The 19965-nt window shown below is 44.0% G+C and overlaps 3 protein-coding genes across 4 annotated transcripts; 2 read left to right on the forward strand and 1 right to left on the reverse strand.

The window, feature by feature from the left end:
- Nucleotides 1–82: 82 nt before the first annotated feature.
- On the reverse strand, nucleotides 83–3796 carry LOC120454401 (zinc finger protein 501). Of its 2 annotated transcripts, none has more exons than XM_039639661.2 (3): nucleotides 2676–3793; nucleotides 2123–2605; nucleotides 83–1959 (listed from the first exon to the last, which is right to left on the reverse strand). In XM_039639661.2, the coding sequence occupies exons 1-3, from the start codon at nucleotides 3331–3333 to the stop codon at nucleotides 1436–1438; spliced, it is 1665 nt and encodes a 554-aa protein (XP_039495595.1). In that variant the 5' UTR covers nucleotides 3334–3793; the 3' UTR covers nucleotides 83–1435. The 2 variants fall into 2 exon arrangements, with proteins under 2 accessions (XP_039495595.1, XP_039495596.1); XM_039639662.1 differs by having other exon boundaries at nucleotides 1893–2035; nucleotides 2676–3796.
- A 318-nt stretch (nucleotides 3797–4114) lies between these two features.
- LOC120452870 (NAD-dependent protein deacetylase Sirt2) lies at nucleotides 4115–5725 on the forward strand. Its single transcript, XM_039637316.2, has 4 exons — nucleotides 4115–4345; nucleotides 4401–4492; nucleotides 4558–4654; nucleotides 4721–5725. Exons 1-4 carry the CDS (start codon nucleotides 4264–4266, stop codon nucleotides 5605–5607), a joined length of 1158 nt encoding a protein of 385 aa, XP_039493250.1. The 5' UTR covers nucleotides 4115–4263; the 3' UTR covers nucleotides 5608–5725.
- Nucleotides 5726–14167: 8442 nt separating this feature from the next.
- LOC120452409 lies at nucleotides 14168–19088 on the forward strand. Its single transcript, XM_039636630.2, has 10 exons — nucleotides 14168–14219; nucleotides 14274–14491; nucleotides 14620–14773; nucleotides 15431–15819; nucleotides 17283–17415; nucleotides 17492–17672; nucleotides 17729–17956; nucleotides 18056–18428; nucleotides 18584–18715; nucleotides 18888–19088. The coding sequence occupies exons 1-10, from the start codon at nucleotides 14168–14170 to the stop codon at nucleotides 19086–19088; spliced, it is 2061 nt and encodes a 686-aa protein (XP_039492564.2).
- Nucleotides 19089–19965: the final 877 nt, after the last annotated feature.

Consider the following 19965-nt stretch of genomic DNA (forward strand, 5'->3'; position numbering starts at 1 on the left):
TGCCTAAATTGGAAAAATTAAATGATTGCTGCTCAAGATTGCGTTGATCAATATCCTTATCAGTTTAATAAGAACTTTACAGTTACAGTTTCTGTTTTGCATGTTTTATTGTTGTTTTAGCTCTTCGCTTCGCTTACATTTACAAGTAGTTTATATATATTTTTATATACTATATATTCTCTACAACATTTACGATCGATCTGTACCACTTCAATTATATCTGGTTTTAATCGTTTTACTTTTTTCTCCTCATCGATTCACTTAATTTAGGGACTCTTGTCTCTCTGTTTTCTAAGTTTTTGTTCTATAAGCAACACGGTTTTCATTCTTTCGTTCATTAAATGTATTATTGATTATTTATGCGATCGCCTTTGCTCCGCGTCTAGTCATGTGAGTAGAAGATGCTGCTAAATATGCGCTAAGAGTACACTTATATATAGTTGCTGTTTTCGATTTCCGTTCGGTTCGGTTGCGATGACGCGTTATGTAGGTTTAGAGCGGGCGGGATTACACATAGTATAGCAATAACTAGTTTTACTTTTAATTAATTTACTTTACTTTGCTGGCGGGCTTAACATTTAACACGACGAGAAAAGCTGAGTAAAGCCGATACTCGGAACTAATTGGTAGGGATCGGGGGAACTGGGGGCATGGATGACAACAGTTGCGAAGGAGGATAGCTGTAGAGTGGATCGATTTGAGTTCTAATGAAGCTTCGGTGCTAAAGAATTCTTAATAACTCTTGACCATTTGGCCTTTAAACAAACAATTTAACTTGAATTGTACCAGTATTAAACAATATCAATCTTTCTTTAAGTTAGATGTTCCTTGTAAAGGAAATATAAAAGTTGCTCATTATGCAAGTCCTAAGAATACAGGCATAAAAATTTATTGTGCAATGTAGGTCACATCTAAATTTATCGTACTAATTTTGCTTGCTATTTGAAAACAGCAACCCAACTCAAGAGGATACCAATGTTTAATTTACATAGCTTAGGAAAGCAGGAAACTAATGGGTTTTAAAAGATATTAAAAAGTTTTAGACTAAATGGTTTTGACGTGCCTTAAGATACCTTTAACACACCGACTCAAATCGAACCATCTTAGGATAGTATAGAGTTTAGGCTTAAACACCCTGTATCATATCATGTGTGGCTTATGCCAATACGGCTAGCCTTAATTTACAATTGGACACGCATGTGGATCAGCTCTCTACGATTTAGTTACATACAATTGCGCTCTGCACAGCAGGTAAATAACACTTTCGAGTATATATTCAAATATAGTATTCATGTAATCGTATTCGTATGCCGTATATGCGATCTATAAGTGTATGTGCTATGTGGCATGCATATTGCACTATTCCTCAATGGCTGCTTGACTGGCTGGCTGGCTGCGGACCTGGATCGCGTTGCGATCTGGATCTAAAGTGGGTCTAGCAGGTGTGCACCCGCAGGTGGTTTTGCAGCGTGCTCTTTTGCCGGAACTGCTTGGGGCAGTAGGAACAGTTGTAGGGCTTTTCGCCGGTATGGATCTTCATGTGGTTGTTGAGCGTGGCCACCTGCCGGAAGTTGACCTCGCAGATCTTGCACTTGTACGGCTTCTCTCCGGTGTGCGTCTTGATGTGATTGACCAAGGTGCTCTGCTGCGAGAAGAACCGCTGGCAGACGCTGCAGCCGAACGGTCGGTCGGGATTGTCGCCCTTCAGCATGTTGATGGTGCCCACCACGGTCATCCGGCCCGACGACGAACCGCCCGTCTGGAAATGCTCCACCTTGGTGTTGGCCGCCGCCGTGGCCCCTACCGAGCTGACCGTGGTGCTGCCGTCGAGGAAATGCAGTAGCGGATGGTGGTCCAGCTGGATGATATTCGCCGTGCTGCCGTGCAGGTTGTTCGCCAACAGCCCACTGGTCAGCTGCTGTGTCCCGGGTGCCAGAGGAGCGGGCATTGAGTGATCCACTGCATGTTGGCGGTACGGAGTTGGATTGTTGGATGGTTTGTCGAAGTTAGCATGCGTACAAGATTTAAATAAAAGCTTCGTTAGGGAAGAGCGTTAATAATCAATGCACACAGTGATAACAGAAAGCGGCTCATTGGTAGGGCGAACACACAAGCGGCTCACCTGTGGCTGTGACGGCGCCTCCGCCGCCTCCTACTCCACCGGCGCCTCCAGGCGCGATCTGATGCGTGTGCGTCTTTAAGTGGTTGGTAAGGGTGCTCTGCTGGCGGAACTGCATGTGGCAGTAGGAACACGTGTACGGCTTGTCGCCCGTGTGGATCTTCTTGTGGTTGGCTAGCGTTGCCAGCTGGCTAAAGGACTTGTCGCATGTTTCACACTTGTACGGCTTAGGATCGATGTGGGTCCGCTCGTGGTTGTGCAGCGTGCTCAGCTGCGGAAAGCGGCGCTTACAAACGCTGCACTGGAACGGCTTCACCAGCTCTTCGGCCGCCGGCGAGCTGTAGCTGCCGGAGTACAAGGTCTTTGAGATTTGGACGCGCTGATGCTGCTGCTGGTAGGCCTGGTGCATCTGGGACTTCCGGTGTTTTCCGCTGCCTGTCTGCGGTTGATAGTTCAACAGGGAAGTTGGCGTGCTGGACTCCGCCGCTGTTACCCGGACCGATGCGAGAAATGGAATTAAGTTATAAGGACTATTGGGATGCGACCACCCACTCACCCTTGTGCGTCTTGATGTGATTGATCAAGGTGCTCTGCTGGCGAAAGTCCTTAGCGCAGATGTTGCAGGTGAACGGCTTCTCTCCGGTGTGGATTTTCACGTGGTTGGTCAGCGTCGAGATCTGGCGGAAGGCCTTGTCGCAGTGTTTGCACTTGTAGGGCCGCTCGTCTGTGTGGATCTTCATGTGGTTGCGTAACGTGGTCAGCTGCCGGAACTTGTTCTTGCACACGTGGCACTGTTTCTTTTTGCGCGGATCGTCTACCACCACCTCCTCCTCGCTAATGACGCTCTGCACCTCCTGTTTCATGGGCGAAATGGGCGTGTGGCTGCCCCCGCCTCCACCGCCACTGTTCGCTGTGGTGGTGGATATGTCCAGCAAATGGACCAGCGGGTGCTGTGGATGGAGCATAGCTTGGTGGGTGGGGTGCTGGATCGCCTGCACGGCGGTAAGTTGGTGCAGGGCAAAGGGACTCTGTTGCAGGCTGGCCAATGTGGTGGGCTGCTGCTGTCCAGAATTGGGACCTGGCCCAGATCCACCATTGCTCCCTCCTCCACCGCCACCTCCTCCTCCGCCACCACCGCCATGAGAGGCTGGCAGTTGGTAGTGCTGATAGTTGGCCATGGCTGCCGTGGCGGCTGTCGCATGGTTCAGATGCATGATATTCGATAGATATGATCCTAGCGCGGATCTAGATTCTGCCCATCGGCGGCGTTACACAATGGCGGCCACCGACGACCCTCGGCCATTACCCGCCCCCGCAGTTGCTTCCACTGCTGCTCCCTTTGGGGCCTTCTTTGATTTGTTATTTCAGCCGTCTGGTTTGCACTTCTGTGTACTTTTGCTGGGCTGCTGCTTCTTCTTCTCCTCTTCTTCCACACGCTGCTTACGCTTCCACGTAGCGTTTGGGGGTGCTCAATCCGCGGCCACTTTTTCGCGCACTACCCAACGATCAGTTTTCACCGTTTTCGCCCGGTTTTGGGGCGCTTTCTCCGCCGTTTCTGCAGTTTTTCCAGGCCACGCTCTTTTTGTATCCGTATCCTTATCAAAACAAAAATGACTGGCGTGGTTTTCCAGGGCTGAGCGAACGGGCAGAGCTGCACCCCCGCCGCACATCGAGTAATCGACCATCGGCCATCCAGGGCTGGTATCGTATAAGAGCCTATCAATGGGTGGGTCGATAACAGATATCGATTATTTTGGGTACTCAGTGCTGACGGTCCAGCTGATTTCAACCTTCATGTTGGATAATAAACACGAATTGTTGGATACGGCATACGGTTTAACAACAGCACGTATTTTGTATTTAAAGTTAAATAAATTACTTAATTCATAAACTTCTTACAGTAATTTAAATATTTTTGGTTCGATCTCTTACATTTGATTTTAAAATCAAATTAAAAATCTAGCTAGCACTAGCTATTAGAGATAACCCATTCGTTAGCTCATTCCTATCGATAGTTGTCAGCACTGAATGTTCGACTTTTCTGCGTAAAAGCAAAACAAAACATAAACGCAACGGGTAGAATTCTCAGGATTATCCGCCGTTTTGGATACTTTCACCGGAATAGGTCAAGGACCTTCTTAGCCATGAGCGACTCCGAGAAAAAGAAGGAAGAACACCCGACGACGAGCTCGAATTCCTCATCCAGTGACGAAGAGGATGCCCCAGGTTGGTCTAACTAGTTAGGTCTTTACTGTCACTCACTAACTGAATTCAATCCTAGACGCCACAATGGATATGATTCGACGCTTCTTTGCAAACACTCTTAATCTGGGTGGCTCCACGGACGCAAAGGCAGACATTAAAGTGGAGAAGGTGAGCTGAGCTCCCGATAATTTGATTATCATATTAATTAAATTAATTAAATCCCATGTTCGCAGGTTATTCCAGATTTGACTTTTGACGGCTTTGCCGAACATTGGCGTGAGCATGGATTCCGCAATATTGTGACCATGGTGGGAGCCGGCATTTCCACATGTGGGTACATATACATATATACATATCATTGTAGAATTGTACTTAGAATATTCTTACCATTCTTAGCTGCTGGCATTCCGGACTTCAGATCCCCAGGTTCCGGGCTGTACAGCAATCTAAAAAAATACAAGCTGCCACATCCCACGGCCATATTCGATCTGGACTACTTCGAAAAGAATCCGGCACCGTTCTTTGCACTGGCCAAGGAACTCTACCCTGGATCCTTTATTCCCACGCCGGCACACTACTTTGTCCGTTTGCTGAACGACAAGGGACTGCTTCAGCGCCACTATACCCAGAACATAGACACATTAGACCGGCTTACTGGTCTACCCGAGGACAAGATCATCGAGGCACATGGCAGCTTTCACACCAACCACTGCATTAAGTGCCGCAGGGAGTACGACATGGCCTGGATGAAGGCAGAGATCCTTGCTGATCGTCTGCCCAAATGCAAAAAGTGCAATGGTGTTGTTAAGCCAGACATTGTTTTCTTTGGCGAAAACCTGCCGCAGAGATTTTACACTAGTCCCGACGAGGACTTCCAGGATTGCGATCTACTGATCATCATGGGCACCTCGTTGGAAGTGCAGCCGTTTGCTTCACTGGTGCAGAGACCAGGACCACGATGCCTTCGCCTGTTGATCAATCGCGATGCAGTGGGTCAGGCCAGCTTTGTGCCTTTTATGGATCCGCATGAGCGATCGCTACTCTTCGACAGGCCTAATAACACAAGGGATGTGGCCTTTCTGGGTGACTGTGACGCTGGAGTAATGGCTCTGGCGAAAGCATTGGGCTGGGAGGAAGAGCTGCAGCAGCTCATTACCAGCGAAAGGAAGAAACTGAGCGGCAGCCAGAATAGCGAGGAGCCGCAACCAGACAAAGAGAAACCGCATTCGAACCCGGAAGAGAAGGCTTCGGGCAGTCGGGAAAAGAAGGATGCTTCGCTTTAGACCCTGAGATTAGTTGGTAACATCCGTAGTTAATTTGTAGTTGAAGTGTGCAATTTGTTTACATGTGGATTACGTGTATAAAACGGACAATGCCATGTGCAGGCATTGCTGGCTAATACCGCGCGCTTTCTTTTTCCTCTGTTTCCGGCATTCAATTATTCAAGTGCCATTTGTGAGCCATTAGCGTGTCCCTTTTGGCCTGGCCTCCATAAACCGCAAAAACTGATTGAGTTGCTCTACCGTTTCCGGCGCACAAAAAGCAGAAAACCGCCAACAAAGGTTAACTCTCGACATGTTTCTGCTTCGTTTTCTGCCCTGAACCGGGCTTGGTTACGGATTTGGATGCTGGTGCTGGTGCTGGTTCTGGTGCTGGTGCTGATACTGATTTCGATTCAGTTACAACTGCCCAGCCCCTCGACATGGCTCGACCGCTGCTGTGGGCGTGGCATGTGGCATTCTAACTGCCTGTTTGTGTGGCTTACACGGATGCTGCTGCTGCTCCTCCCTCTGCTGCTGCTGCTGCATCAACTTAATGACTCGCAATCTGTCCTGCAGAAGCACACACGCACAAAGCGAAAGAGACACACACGGTAGCCCGGTAATGAAGCTTCTGCGGTGAATTGGCCAATAGAAAATACGTACGGGCAGGACTAATTAAAACCAAGCTCGCAACCGGGCCAGCGGGGACCTCCTGCCGGGGCACACAACCGGATATTGTTAATCGTTGACAGGGGCGACGGTTTGGAGGTGGCTCCATCGGATGAAGGCTGCCTCCCTGCCTGTCAACTTTGGGCCATGAATTGCTGCAGATGCATTAGGAAATCAAATGCAGCCACGGAAATATTGATAGCCAGCAATTTGTTGCAGTTCCAGCTGCTTCTGCTGCTGCCACTGAAATTGCACTTGCTTTTGGCCCAAAACTTTGGCAATTAAAGCTAATGGCCTAAGATCTTGTCTCTTTGCAATTTTCCCGAGTGTTGCCTTCTCGGCGAATGTTTGGCTGCACTATTAAAAATAATTTCTGTTGTTAAATATAGAAAATAAATATCGTTCAGTTCATTCCCTTACGTATTTAATAGCCCCAGTTTTAAACTATACATTCAAAAATAAACAATACAAAGTGTAATAATAATTACAAAGTAATATATATTTACGAGAAAATATTTGAATATTTTAATTTATATAGAAAAATAATTTCCGCAAGATGTGATATAAAATTATTGATCGTTAGCTTTTAAGACTATTGTGTACAAAAAAGTAGTGTTTTTTTTTTTGTAAATTGACTTATTTTGGCATTTTGATTTTTTAATTAAAAATTAATTATCTGGTACACCTTTAATCTCTTTATACTTCTCAGTTTTTGTCAGTGCTTCGGCCCACTCAGTCAAAATTGAGTCAAGTTGGCTCAATATTAACTTGACTTTCACCCCTCCCTGCGAGAAATGCGGAACGCCATTAAGTGCACTCCATACACACGCCATTGAGGAAGCTGGGTCTGTGGTAACCGGAGGGGCAGGTCATATTTGTGTGAGCATGTTTCATATTTGTAATCAAAGTGCGATGCTTACGACCCAAACCCCAAGCACCCATCACCACCCACTCGCTCCGAGCCTGTTCATCAATGGCATTGAAAGAAAGGCGGGGGGCTGATGAAATCGTGTACATTCCACGATGTCATCAGCGGCAGCTGCGCTCGCGCTTTGATATTGAATTCTTGACATGATTGTGTGGCGCACAGCTTGGCCGGGAATTGATTGAGCGCCCAAACAGGGAACCCACTTTGGAAACGGAACACACCCCGACCGCAAATAACTCAGACGATGCTAATAAAGCAAGGTTCGCCATTGATTATTAGGCTCTGGCCACAAACATATTTAACGCTCGTTTATTCTAAAATATATACGTGCCTATCGTAGCGAAATCTTTATGAATATTTTATTATTTCTTTAATAAAAAGAAAGCAGAAGTAACTGCCCCGGCGGCTGCCAAATGCCGTCCTCAAAACGCAATTTGTGTCAATAAATGTGGGAACAAGCGAGTGAGTTTTTATGAGCGGATTGCCTACAGCGGCGGACAGAATAATAGGTTCTAAGAAAGTTCAGCACACACTTTAAAAATAGTAATGCTTCGATTTGGTAATTGTATTTGATTCCAAAAAACTTATATCATTCTACAGAACCTTGTAAAAATGAATGTGTATGAAATGGTTACGCCCTGTATTTCCTATCAAAATACGAAAGTAAATATTATAAGGTGTGCCCAGGACTGTGTGTGATGTGTGCTCATATAGAACATCCCTGAATAATCAGCAGCAGTAGCCGAAGCTTCGCATAATCGTCATAATCATTTTATGTGCATGTTGTGTGGCATACTTTTGCGCGCATAAATTTTTATTTACGTCTTTGTCAACACAATGCGCCGAAAACGATTGAGTGAGTGGGGGTGTGTGTGGCACACCCCAACCCACACACATGTAATATTAAAGTGCGATTTGAAATGCCGCTTGCCGCACGGATCCAAATTGGCGGTTTTCGTGGCTCCAAATGAGCTGCGGTGGGGCTGGCATTTATAAAATAAATTTCCGTTGCGGTCCCGACAATCCCCCAATTGATGTGGATATGATGAACAATAAACAGAATGCGAGTCTATTCGAGTGGGGGTCCAAATAGAATTATTCTCAAAATCGCAGCCATCATATTTCTTACCAAGGCCTCGCGAGGGCGCCAAAACAAAACGAGTTTAGGGATTGCCATTAATGAAGTGTAACGAATTGGAAAACCAAATAATTCGTATTGATTTCGCTGGTTTTCGGACCGCAGGATGCATTGATTTAACGCAGCGGCAAAAACTGGTCCATGGCCAATTGATTGGCCAAAGCCAATCTTCAATGAATAAATGAACGGATGCGGATGTGGGTTCGGACGGGGACACGGAATATACATATGTGGTCGGAGCACGATTTTGGGTCCGTCAGGTGCATTGTCGAGTGCATTTAATTGTGGCCCAGGACCCACAGAGCTCTCCGACAAAAGGATTTGGCCAGGTTGTCCCTGCAACGGCAGGAAAAACTACTCAAACAAATAGAAAGAGGGAAAATGATTTACCCAAAACGGTTGGCAGTGGGCAATATTTTTCTCTTTTCTCATTTTTTTGTTGGTCGCTTTTCCGTTTGCATGGCGTTTTGTTTTCGGTCCGATTTGGTTGGCCATCGGCTTTTGTGGTTAATTGAAATTTTTCATTTGGCCCGTTTTGGCCATCGCCTCGGCGGCCTTAAATTCATTTTGAATTGTTAGTTCTAAGCCCCGGGAAATTCCCGGGCGAGTTCACAGCCTGCACCAAAATATGCAATAAATTTTCAAAAGCACAGCGACAACAAAACTCTTTTCTGTCACTGGATTATGTAATTGCATATATGGACCCATATATTTAAATTCGACCAGATAGTCATCTATTGGCAAAAAACAATTATCAATATTTAATTCGTTGGCGGTTTTTGTGGTCGGCAAATGCAAACGAAATATGAAAATCTGTTAGGGCTTAAAGCAATAACCCTTTCCACTCAGGCAAGTCAAGGATGCTCCTTTAGGACGCAGCTAGGCTGCGAAGAGCTAGTGAAATTAAATTCATTTAATTAAAGTTATAATTTCACACAACAAAACGGGCAAATGACGGCAGAGGGAAAATCCATTTAGAGCGTGAAAGAAACTTGCATTTTGCGAAACATTTCCTCTGTCCGTTTCCTTCTTTTCACCTGTTTCTCTGCGCGCAGGATGTGTCCGGGCACCTGACCAACTTGCACAGCCCCTTATCCTTATCGTCCTGGCCCGGCCCCGACATTGGTAATTTAGAGAAATTTCTGGCCAAGAAGCAGTAACGGGCGGAGGGGCACAAGTATTTGGTACTCGTTACTTGTATTGCCTTTTCGATTTGCACTTTACACGCTTTCATTACACTTCGTTTCCGTAGCTGGGAAAACGGCTGCGAGCGGGGAAAGATGGAAATACTTGACCCGAAACCGTTGCATTGTTAGCATTTAAACTGTTTCTTTGCCGTTGCGCTTCACTTCAACTGTACTCTCGAGAGATACAGAGACAGTAGAGCTTCAACAAGTTGTACTTTAAATTTATACAATTTTTTGTTGTTCAATTAATTATTTCACACTCGATGTTCTACAATCTTATCAGGATCAATTATTTCACACTTGATGTTCTACAATCTTATCAGGACAGGATCTTATCATATCAATCATAGAGGTAAATCGTGTTTAAATTTATTCACAAAAACGCTTAAAATTATACAACAAAGTTTTTTTTTAGAAATAAAAGTTTTGTCTGAGTAATTCGAATTGGAATAGTAATAATCTGCAATAAATATAAAAAAAAAAAAAAAAAAAAAAAAAAAAAAAAAAAAAAAAAAAAAAAAAAAAAAAAAAAAAAAAAAAAAAAAAAAAAAAAAAAAAAAAAAAAAAAAAAAAAAAAAAAATCTGCAATAAATTATGAAACTGATCACCTAAGCAGATTATGTTGCAGAGTGATACGAGTTCCAAGACTAATCAAAATAGATTTAAGGTCTAAGCCTTGCCTTAACACACTTGAGTGGCTGATACAGTGGGGTTCCACTGTAGCAAGAAGGAGGATTTGGCAAGTGGATGGGCGGCATTATCTAAATACCCAACAGCAACATTTTGCAGCTGCAGCCTCATAATCATCGACAGCCGAATCATCGCAACGAGCACTCATCTTAACGTCAGTGGAAATGATTGCTGCCCCGGAAAATGCCACCCACTTTGGCAGCAACCGACATGCTGCCTTGACACTTTAAGCTGCAATTTCGTTAAAATATTTCCAATCGATTTCGTTGGTTTATCGCCAAGTTTATTTCCACTTTCTTGTTGTTTGCCAGTTGTTCTACCCGCCTGTTTCCCCGCTGCCCCTCCGAAGTGCAGCACATTTTCCTTTTCCACTCTGCCAGATCTTACGGAAATGAAATGTGTTTCTATTTTAGTTTCACAAGCTTTATTTTTTTCGAGTGTGTGTGTGTGTGTGTGTTTGTGCATTTACACGCTCGAGTGTTTGCCTCAAATTCGAAGAAGAGGTTTTTGGCAAATACAAAATAGCAAAAAAATGAAAATGCGGAAGAAGAAAACGGAGACTGCCTCTTCAGTTATTTACAAATCACGAAAAAATTGCAATTCGCCATACCCTGAAAATAGCAAACACAAATATGGGGCGAGCTCCAGGGGGCCTGGCCTCGGCCAAATGGCAAATGTTTGCACAAACTTTCGAGTCCCCGCCCACTCACCGCATTTCTGCAGTGGCAATCTGCATAATTGTGCGGCAACCAAATGTTTCAGAGAATACACTTTCCACCTAGCACACGCAGCAGCAAATGAGGTTTTCAAGGACAGCGACTACTATTAATGCAGTGGTGGAGTGAAACCGATGTCCTGGCTAATTACCATGCAAATATTTACACATTTCCATGGACTGACAGAGGAATCTTGCCGAGCTTGTCGGATGCTTGTCAGATACCGTCAGATGTCACAAATGGTTATCAAGCATTCGCAGTGTGTGCCGAGCACTTGATGAGCTGTGCGTAATTGTTTCTGACTCGGGCATTGAGTTCCTATCAGGTGACAGATTGTGAATGTATTCAGTCCGAAGTATTCCTTCAAGTATCAACAGGAATTTAGAAATTCCAATGGTATTCGACTACATGTTAGAATTACATATTAATGGCACATAGAAAATTAGAATAATAAATCAAATTAGGTTATAAATAAATTTCAGATATATGCTATCGATATCGAATTTCCACAACTTTTCCCTGCGGATTATACGCACGTTTTGCTCAAGTAAAATGGAATTCAGATTAAGTGTACTAAGGGAAAATCAAGTGAAAATGTCGACTTTTTAATTGTTAACCAGAGAAAAAATACGCAATGTATGCTGGAAAATTAATGTATTCAATGGACAGTGAACAATTTAGTTTTCATTAATACCAGCGGTTTCTCAAATACTTAGAGTTCGTCTTTGTTATGTAATTTTAAAACATATTAAAGTTTCAGATATCATTGGACATATTAAATCGCTTCTGATTCAGCCGCAATTATCGATCACATCGCATTGTTAGTCAACTGCGCGAGTGAAAGTCGTGAAAAGGGAAAACTCATTTGCATGGCTTATTCCCTCCGCAGCTCGAGCTGCCATGGGCCACAATGAAGTGGCACGATTTACGCCGAAGCCTTCATGTTGCCATTGTTTAGTTGGCTGCCAAGGACTTCAAGGACATCGCCTTGTTTCGCTACTCATTAAGGCAGCTGCTAGCCTTGATTGACGCGCCCCACTCGTCGCAGTTAGTATTATTATTTAAATGTAAATGGATGGGTATGAAAAAAATATGAATGTGTGCGCCCATACTGGGCGGGTAATTTGGCTTTAAGATTGCCTGCTATTTAAAGTTCTTTGTGCGGCGAGCACTTTTCATTAGCATGCAAGTGCAATTCGGTCTAGCCAAATTGCCCGCCAGCAGGCACCAGATGAAAGCATAACACACAACTCTAAGCCACAGCTTGCAAAAGAGGAAAAGAATTTAAAAACTTTACTAAAAATGCGCCACGCACTCACTCACTCATACATACATACGTAAGCGTACGGCCAGCCGTAAACCTTTTCGGCTCTTGGCCATATGTTGCCGCTGTGTTGGCCACTCCTGCAGCTTGTGGGCCACATTGCGGTCGCTTTGCTGGTCAGCAATCCCTCCTGCGGTTCCTGCCCCGTCTCTCTCCGCATTGGCTGCGTGTGCTTGCGTGTGTGAGGCGTGTAAATTCCATTTCTGCGGACAGACACGCACGCAGACAAACACGTAATCGCACAAATCTGCATTTGCGTCTTGATTAGTGTTGCATACTTCAAGGAGCTGCGAGTTTGGGGAAGTTTTCAGTGCTATTTCTGGTCTTCCTTTCGCAATTGAATGTAACAAATCACTAAATCATTACGTGGCTGTATCTTTGGACTGCCTTAGCACATCTTTTTAAAAAAACAAAACCGCTAGGGATGTACATATATTAATATCGAAGTTATCGAAATATTAACGTGTAATACTTCGATAACGATAATCTTGGGTACCAATTTCCAATTTGCTTAATCTTTTTTTGTGATTTTATGAGCCCCGAAATCCAACGCTAATTTCATAACGTGACTTACGAAGTAAAACTTGAATTACTCTATCAAAGCGTCGCCTTGTTCGCTTTATTGCCACCCTGAAAAACGCGCTTGAGAAGATAAATATCGCTTCATGGATTTGTAATGCCATTGACTTTCGAGCAACTCGGTCTGGGGTAACACACCGCTTGAGTGTTTAATTGCCCTTCAGTGCCGAGCCATGTGTGTGAATCTGGGTGGATGCTATGATTTTTTTACGATTTTTTGGGGTATCCCAGCAGGTTGTCGAGGCAATAAAATCGCCGCCTGCTGTGCACTCAAATGACCAGGAGCAGAACCAGGACCACGAACAGGACCAGTACCAGGACGAGGACCAGAAGCAGAGAGCGACTCCCCTGGCTCTTCGTCGTTGGTTCAACGGCACGGCGGAGTCTCCATCGGACTCTCCTTTGGCTCGCCAGGAGCAAATCCCTTAATCTGTCTTTCAATTTCAAATAACCCAATGGTTAAGCACTCGCAACACTCGCACATTCACTGCCACACTGCCTGTCTCGACTGTCCATTTGTGTTACCACATCGGCAATGGCGGCGACTCGTCGTCCTGTGTCTCCACCCCCTTAACCCCTCACGGCCAACAGAATTTGCTGGCAGACCAATTGAATTGTTTCAATTGACACTTGGCCTGGTCCCGGCTCAGTTTCTGTCGACCGTCTGTGGACCTTTAGCTTCGTTTCGGGCTTTGTTCGGTTTCATAATGAAAGTCAGTCGTTTGGCCGCATTGTTGTCGCTAATTTGTGGGAACGCTAATTGGCCCACTGCCAGGGGTTAACCCAGATCACTGCGAGAAATGGGGAACACCAAGGTTACCAAATGCAATATTGAATACAATTAGCATCGTCTTTTCGTGGCAGTCTCAGTTCAGTTTTGTATACTTACGATTAAAATTTAAATAAGGATTCACCTTAAGCTTGACGTAAATGCACTTTGGACACATCCATTGTTATACATTGCCCAGCTCACTACATTACCTCTCATTTGGCCCAGTGTCCACAACTGATTCCCACCTAAAATATGCTTTTTCATATACGTTCATACATACATATGTTATATTTAAGTTTTGCTAAACTGAGGCTTTCTGCTTGACTTACCCGAGGCAGCCATTGTCAAGTTCTTGTTTGTTTACTGAATTATGCAAATATCGTAATGTGGTGTGTGCGTTTCATTAGGCTAATGACTAAGCAAATACTGCCGATTTGCAGTTTGCGATGAGAGGACCTATCGGAGGTTTTCAATTACATTTCGAGTTAAAATCAATTTACGGGTCAATCGAAGCAGTCATTAAATGCCAGCCGTATAAAAGCCGGAGTCTTGGAAAATGGAATCAAAAGGCTGTCGAGATGTTGCTCCAACCGCTGGTGACGAATTTGAGTCAAATGCTTCGGCTTATAGGTAACGCAACACCGCCTTAGACTTCTTAGCCAACTTAAGCCTATTGCATCCTAGTCGGTCAATACTTTGCTGGACTTCCATCGGTTTTGATTGTCTACAATAACTCGGAGTCTACAACTCCCCTTCAACTGGAATATTTAAGTGCTTTGGAATTAGTTCTTCGTGAATTGAGTCAGCCAATTAGGCTTCAATGGATTAATGTGGCATTCTTAAGGGATTTGAAGGATCTGGAGGATCAAGTTATGGCCGCTTTAAATAGCAGCGTCACAGAGGTAAGCTTTCACTAAGAAATCGCGTGCGTATGGCTTTATAAGTATGTCTTTACCGCTGCATACTCTTAAAACTGTTTTAAAATTTTAAAATTGGTTGTGCATATTCATATCATGGCTTCCTTACATAGGGATTCATAACGATCTTATCGCAGACCCACCACTTCATTCACGCTCGATACTACGCCACTCGCAATGCAAATATGAGACTCAAGGACAAGCGATATTTGTTTCTGTGCGAGGACGAAAGCCCTGCGCAATTGCTTCGCATGGATATACTGCAGTGTGAGTACTGTTTGTAGTTGCTCATAAAGACACTATGAATAAGCCGTTTCAATTGAGTGTTCCTGTCGTGTTCCACCCGGCTCAAGAAACCCCGTCAGCATCAATTTATTAGCTAAAGCGGTGGCTTTCCGCCACCTCCCTGGGGGCGTGGCAAAACCACTCAAACTGGAAAAGTTTCCTTTCGGCCCCAACGCGCGGCGACCCGCGCGTAAACATGGTAGGGAAACAGCCGTAGGACATTCGTGGCCAGTTGATCAAACTTTAGCACTTGACAATAATTTCAACACTCGACAGTGGCGTGTTCGATTGCAAACTTGGGCTTTTTGGGTTTGAACTCAGCTCTCCCTCTGATTTTTTCATTGTTTTGTGACTGGCTGTTGTCACATACAGTGGACAAATCCAGAAGGAGCAAATCAAGTTGTAAATGATATCACATACCAATACTTATTACGTTTTATTGAATTTTGTGTTCAGTGACCTTTCAAAGAGATCCCAAATTAGGCAGGCAAATAACCTTATAAATAATACCTTAAAACTAAGTAAACCTTATTCGATATCTCTCAATTTCTAAAAGAAATCCGTGGTCTTTCTTAAATCCCTTGTCCAATTGTTTTTTCTGCTTGTTCAACATCGGGAAATCGCTGTAATGCGCTTTAGTTTACCCTCACCATCTGATGGTCCGACCTGGAACGGCAGCACCAACTGGACCAAAAACAGGACCCCAACCAAACCCCGGGCGCAGGGGAGGCGCATCGGTAAACACGAGAAACAAGGACGATGAAGGTGAAGGTGGAGGAGGAGGAGGAGGAGGAGGAGCAGGGACTAAAACCACTTCGCCCTACCGCGACATCAATTTCGAGCTGTGGACACAAAAGTTTGTTGGTGCCGTTGGTAATTTGGATGCCCTGCTCCTGGACGCATTCTTGCCTAACGAAACTTTTGCCAACCGGGTCGAACTTTATCCCAACAAACTGCTCAATCTGCAGCGCCGCAGTCTGCTCGTTGGCTCCATTACTTATGTCCCATATACGATTACTAATTATGTGGTAAGTAATTGCCGGTTAAGTTTATATTTATCGTTTGTTGTTGCCTAAGCAGCACTGAGAAAAAGTAGTTTAACTCATTTGATAGGATTTATATTTTAAAATCATAATAATAATAATACGGTTGCATAATTTTGTATATTGAAATGTTTTAATGTTTGATACTTAACATTCTAACTGTTTAATTATGTACTTACTTGGTTTCAGATGGCTAAATATTAATTTTTGTTAATATTTTCTTTTTAAGTTTTCGGAACTAATAATTTGAATTTTGTTCTTAAACTTGTGCTGTAGTAGGGATATTTCTCCGAAGAGGAAAATAAGTGGTCAGGTTTTTTTCCGTGCCTTCCTGATGGCCAGCCAGCTTTACCAAAATACCAGAGATTTGCACGCCAACATTAAGCAAAGCCAATTGGTCGTCCTTGTTCCCATTTACCTCACCCCTCATCACCTCCCAGAATGTTGAGGACTTCTCATCTTCATCAGGCTCATTCACATCGTTGTCTTTGGATTAGTCCGACTCTCTGTGCGAACTCATCGTGAATAAATGTGTAGTGGTGGCTCCTTTGGCCAAATTTGTGTGTTTGAGTGTATGTGTAAGGATTGTTGGCTTCTGTGTGTGTTTGGCGGTGGTGGTGTGGGTGAGGTTGCTTAGTTATTTTCCTTTGTTGTCTTTGCGGCCAACGACTTTGGCAACTAAAATGTAAGCACATGTTGTGCTGCGGTGCCTAGTCCTTGGTAATCACTGGTGGGAGTTGTCAGGACTCGACTCCATGGATTGTCCACATACAAAAAGCTCTGTACTCGTATCTGTTGAGTTGCGAAAATTACCAATTAATCATGAATTAAAAATGTAATCATCTTTACTGATTTTCTACTACCATAATGTAATATATAACAACTATAAACTTAAAATTAAAAAAATGAAGCCGTATTTATCAATAACACAATTGCCATCAGTCTTAATCAGGTACTTTTCAGACTGAATACAAATCCATGTTATCCCATTGTAACCACAGAACGGACAAAAAAAGAGCTTTTGTTGTCATTTGGCAAAAGTTTTGTTCGCACTCAATTGGTTGCCTTAAGGACATTTGCACATTTGTAAACACACGCACGCCCAGCCAAACACTAACACCAAAGCCAGCACTCACACCCACTCACACTTATTCACACTCACGGATAGGCAAACAGCCACAAGCATGTGAGTGTGGTTTTGTTTGGGGCTTGGCTTTGGATCCTGCACAGCACCAACATTGATTTAAATTACGTGTTTCCATTTAATTGCCGCCCGACGAGCCAAGTGTCGATGTCCATTTGAATGCTACTTTGTGTTCCGAATGGAGAGTGGGTTGCTTTGGTGTTAAGCTGGGAATGGGCGTTGCTCCAACCAGCCCATTAACGAAATTAGCACAGACACTTGAAATGTCGGTCATAGTTAACCATTAAACGTTAACCCATTGCAGCCCGCTGGCCAGGGCGACGTGGATCCCATCCATCCGCAGAAGGCCAATCGTTCGCTCACCTTTGACGGCGCCGAGGCCAATGTGATGAAGACCTTCTGCCAGGTGCACAATTGTCATCTGAGGGTCGAGGCATGTAAGTCACAGTAGTTGGTGAATTTGTAAACTAAAAAATGTGAAACAAATAATTAAAAACATGGACGTACTTTCAGATGGAGCTGACAACTGGGGCGGAATTTACGACAATGAGTCGAGCGATGGCATGCTGGGGGATATCTATGGGCAGCGCGTGGAGATGGCCATTGGATGCATCTACAATTGGTATGATGGAATCACGGAAACCTCGCACCCCATAGCCCGATCTTCGGTGACTATCCTGGGTCCTGCTCCAGCGTTAGTTTCACTTCTCCTAATTGACCCCATAAAAATACATTTAGTCCTTTCTCTAGCCCTCTACCCAGCTGGCGAACTAATATTATGCCCTTTAATAATCGGACTTGGCTGGTGATAATCTCTACCTTAGTGATTTGCGGCACCTTTTTATACTTCATGAAGTATGTCAGTTATCGCCTACGGTTGTCTGGGACTCAGGTTAAGTTCCAACATAGCCAAAAGTTCGAGAAATCCATGCTGGATATATTTGCTCTATTTATTCAGCAGCCATCTGCTCCTATGAGGTAGGACTTAACTAATATAGTAATATTAAATTTAGCATTGCTCTTATATTTGCTGAGCCCTGGCCTTGATTAAAATTATTTGGACTCGATTCTTTCCAGCTTTGATCGTTTTGCACCACGATTTTTCTTGGCCACAATTTTATGTGCCACAATTACTTTGGAGAACATTTACAGTGGTCAACTCAAGTCGATGCTGACCTTTCCCTTCTACTCCGCCCCTGTGGATACGATTGAGAAATGGGCTCAGTCGGAGTGGAAGTGGTCAGCTCCATCCATTATCTGGGTGCACACAGTTCAGAGTTCCGATCTGGAAACAGAGCAGATTCTGGCACGGAACTTTGAGGTGCACGACTACAGCTACTTGTCGAATGTCAGTTTCATGCCAAATTATGGACTCGGGATTGAGCGATTGTCTTCGGGATCTCTTTCTGTTGGCGACTATGTGTCCACAGAGGCGTTGGAAAACCGTATTGTAAAATATTACATTGCTCAAATATGTTAATAGTTATACCCGTTACTCGTGTTACTCCCTCATAACGACTGTCTGAGTAACGGGTATCTGCCAGTCGGGTAAATCGACTGCCAGTCGGGTAAATCGACTGTTTTAAGGTCCAGTTTTCATTGTAGGTTTTGCATGATGATCTGTATTTTGATTATACGCGGGCTGTTTCGATAAGAGGTTGGATCTTAATGCCCGAATTGAACAAACATATAAGGACCTGTCAGGAAACTGGACTATACTTTCACTGGGAACTTGAGGTTTTAATCTTTATAACCCTAAGAATATGAACAACTAGTTTTTGTAATACGTATATTTATCATGAATTGAAATTAACTCATAACAATAATTCATTTATTACCTGAGGGTAAACTCATACCCCCTTGGAGCTCCCAGAAATGTTACATATATCCCAAACGTTTCTCCCTCTAGTTCATTGACAAGTACATGGACAAGAAGAAGCAAGAAGTGCTGATGGACCTGGCAAATGGGCACAAGGTCAAGGGAGCTCCCCAGGCATTGGATGTGCACAACATCGCCGGCGCCTTGTTCGTCCTGGCCTTTGGCGTCGCCTTTGCGGGCTGTGCCCTGGTGGTAGAGTTACTGATCCACAGAATGGGTATAAGCAAATAATTTGGCCATTAAAATGATGCCCGTTTGCGCAGCGAGTGGACAGGGAATCACTTCATCCTTGGGTTGCAACGCACGTGTCGCAGCAAACATCAAAATCGCATGCTGCACGACACGCGAAAGCCACAAAAACCCCGCATGCCAGCGATCTAAAGTGTGGGGTACACTGGCGGAAATCGGATAAATAATTATAGAATTAAATGTGTTTAATTTAAATACAAGTAGGGAATTAGAATCACATTGACTTATTTTAGTTATTTGTAAAGCAATTACTCCTTTTTGTAATTAGATTGAACATAACGATACCTATTGAAGTACTTTCTTGGCTTAGTATTTTTACTAGTTGCTATGCAGCGTTTATCCACTTTTTACAATTATTTAAATACAGACACTATTAATCACTAGTATCTTTTTTAAGATGAGTAACTGCAGTTTTCTTTTAACATTTATTTTAAACATTTAGAAAATGTATAGACCTAAATCCCATACTAGTGCTTATAAAATAAACTACTAGATTTAGAATATGTGCTTTTTCCCAGTTGAATTGAAATTCAAGAAAGTTTTTCCCTCAGTGCTCGATGGCTGTTCCCATGGCAGAAATATGACGGCAGCTGGCAGCCTGAAATCGACCATTGGCATTGTTGGTCTGGGATGGATAAGCGACACGGCCGAGTGGCCAACTGAAAAGTGTAAAGTGAAAAGTGGACGCATCTCCTCGGGAAAGGGAGCTCCTAGCACTGGACACCGGGAAGTGGAAAGGGAAGGGGGCTGTGTGGCTCGTTTTGCGGCACTATCTGCTGCACTTGCCACGGAAATGCGGGCGGATTGGGGATTGTGGACATGCAAGCGGAAAATGACTTCTGCCCTGTATGCTGCGGTA

The sequence above is a fragment of the Drosophila santomea genome, chromosome 3R (assembly GCF_016746245.2).
Source record: "Drosophila santomea strain STO CAGO 1482 chromosome 3R, Prin_Dsan_1.1, whole genome shotgun sequence".
In the NCBI taxonomy this organism is placed as follows: Eukaryota; Metazoa; Arthropoda; class Insecta; order Diptera; family Drosophilidae; genus Drosophila; species Drosophila santomea.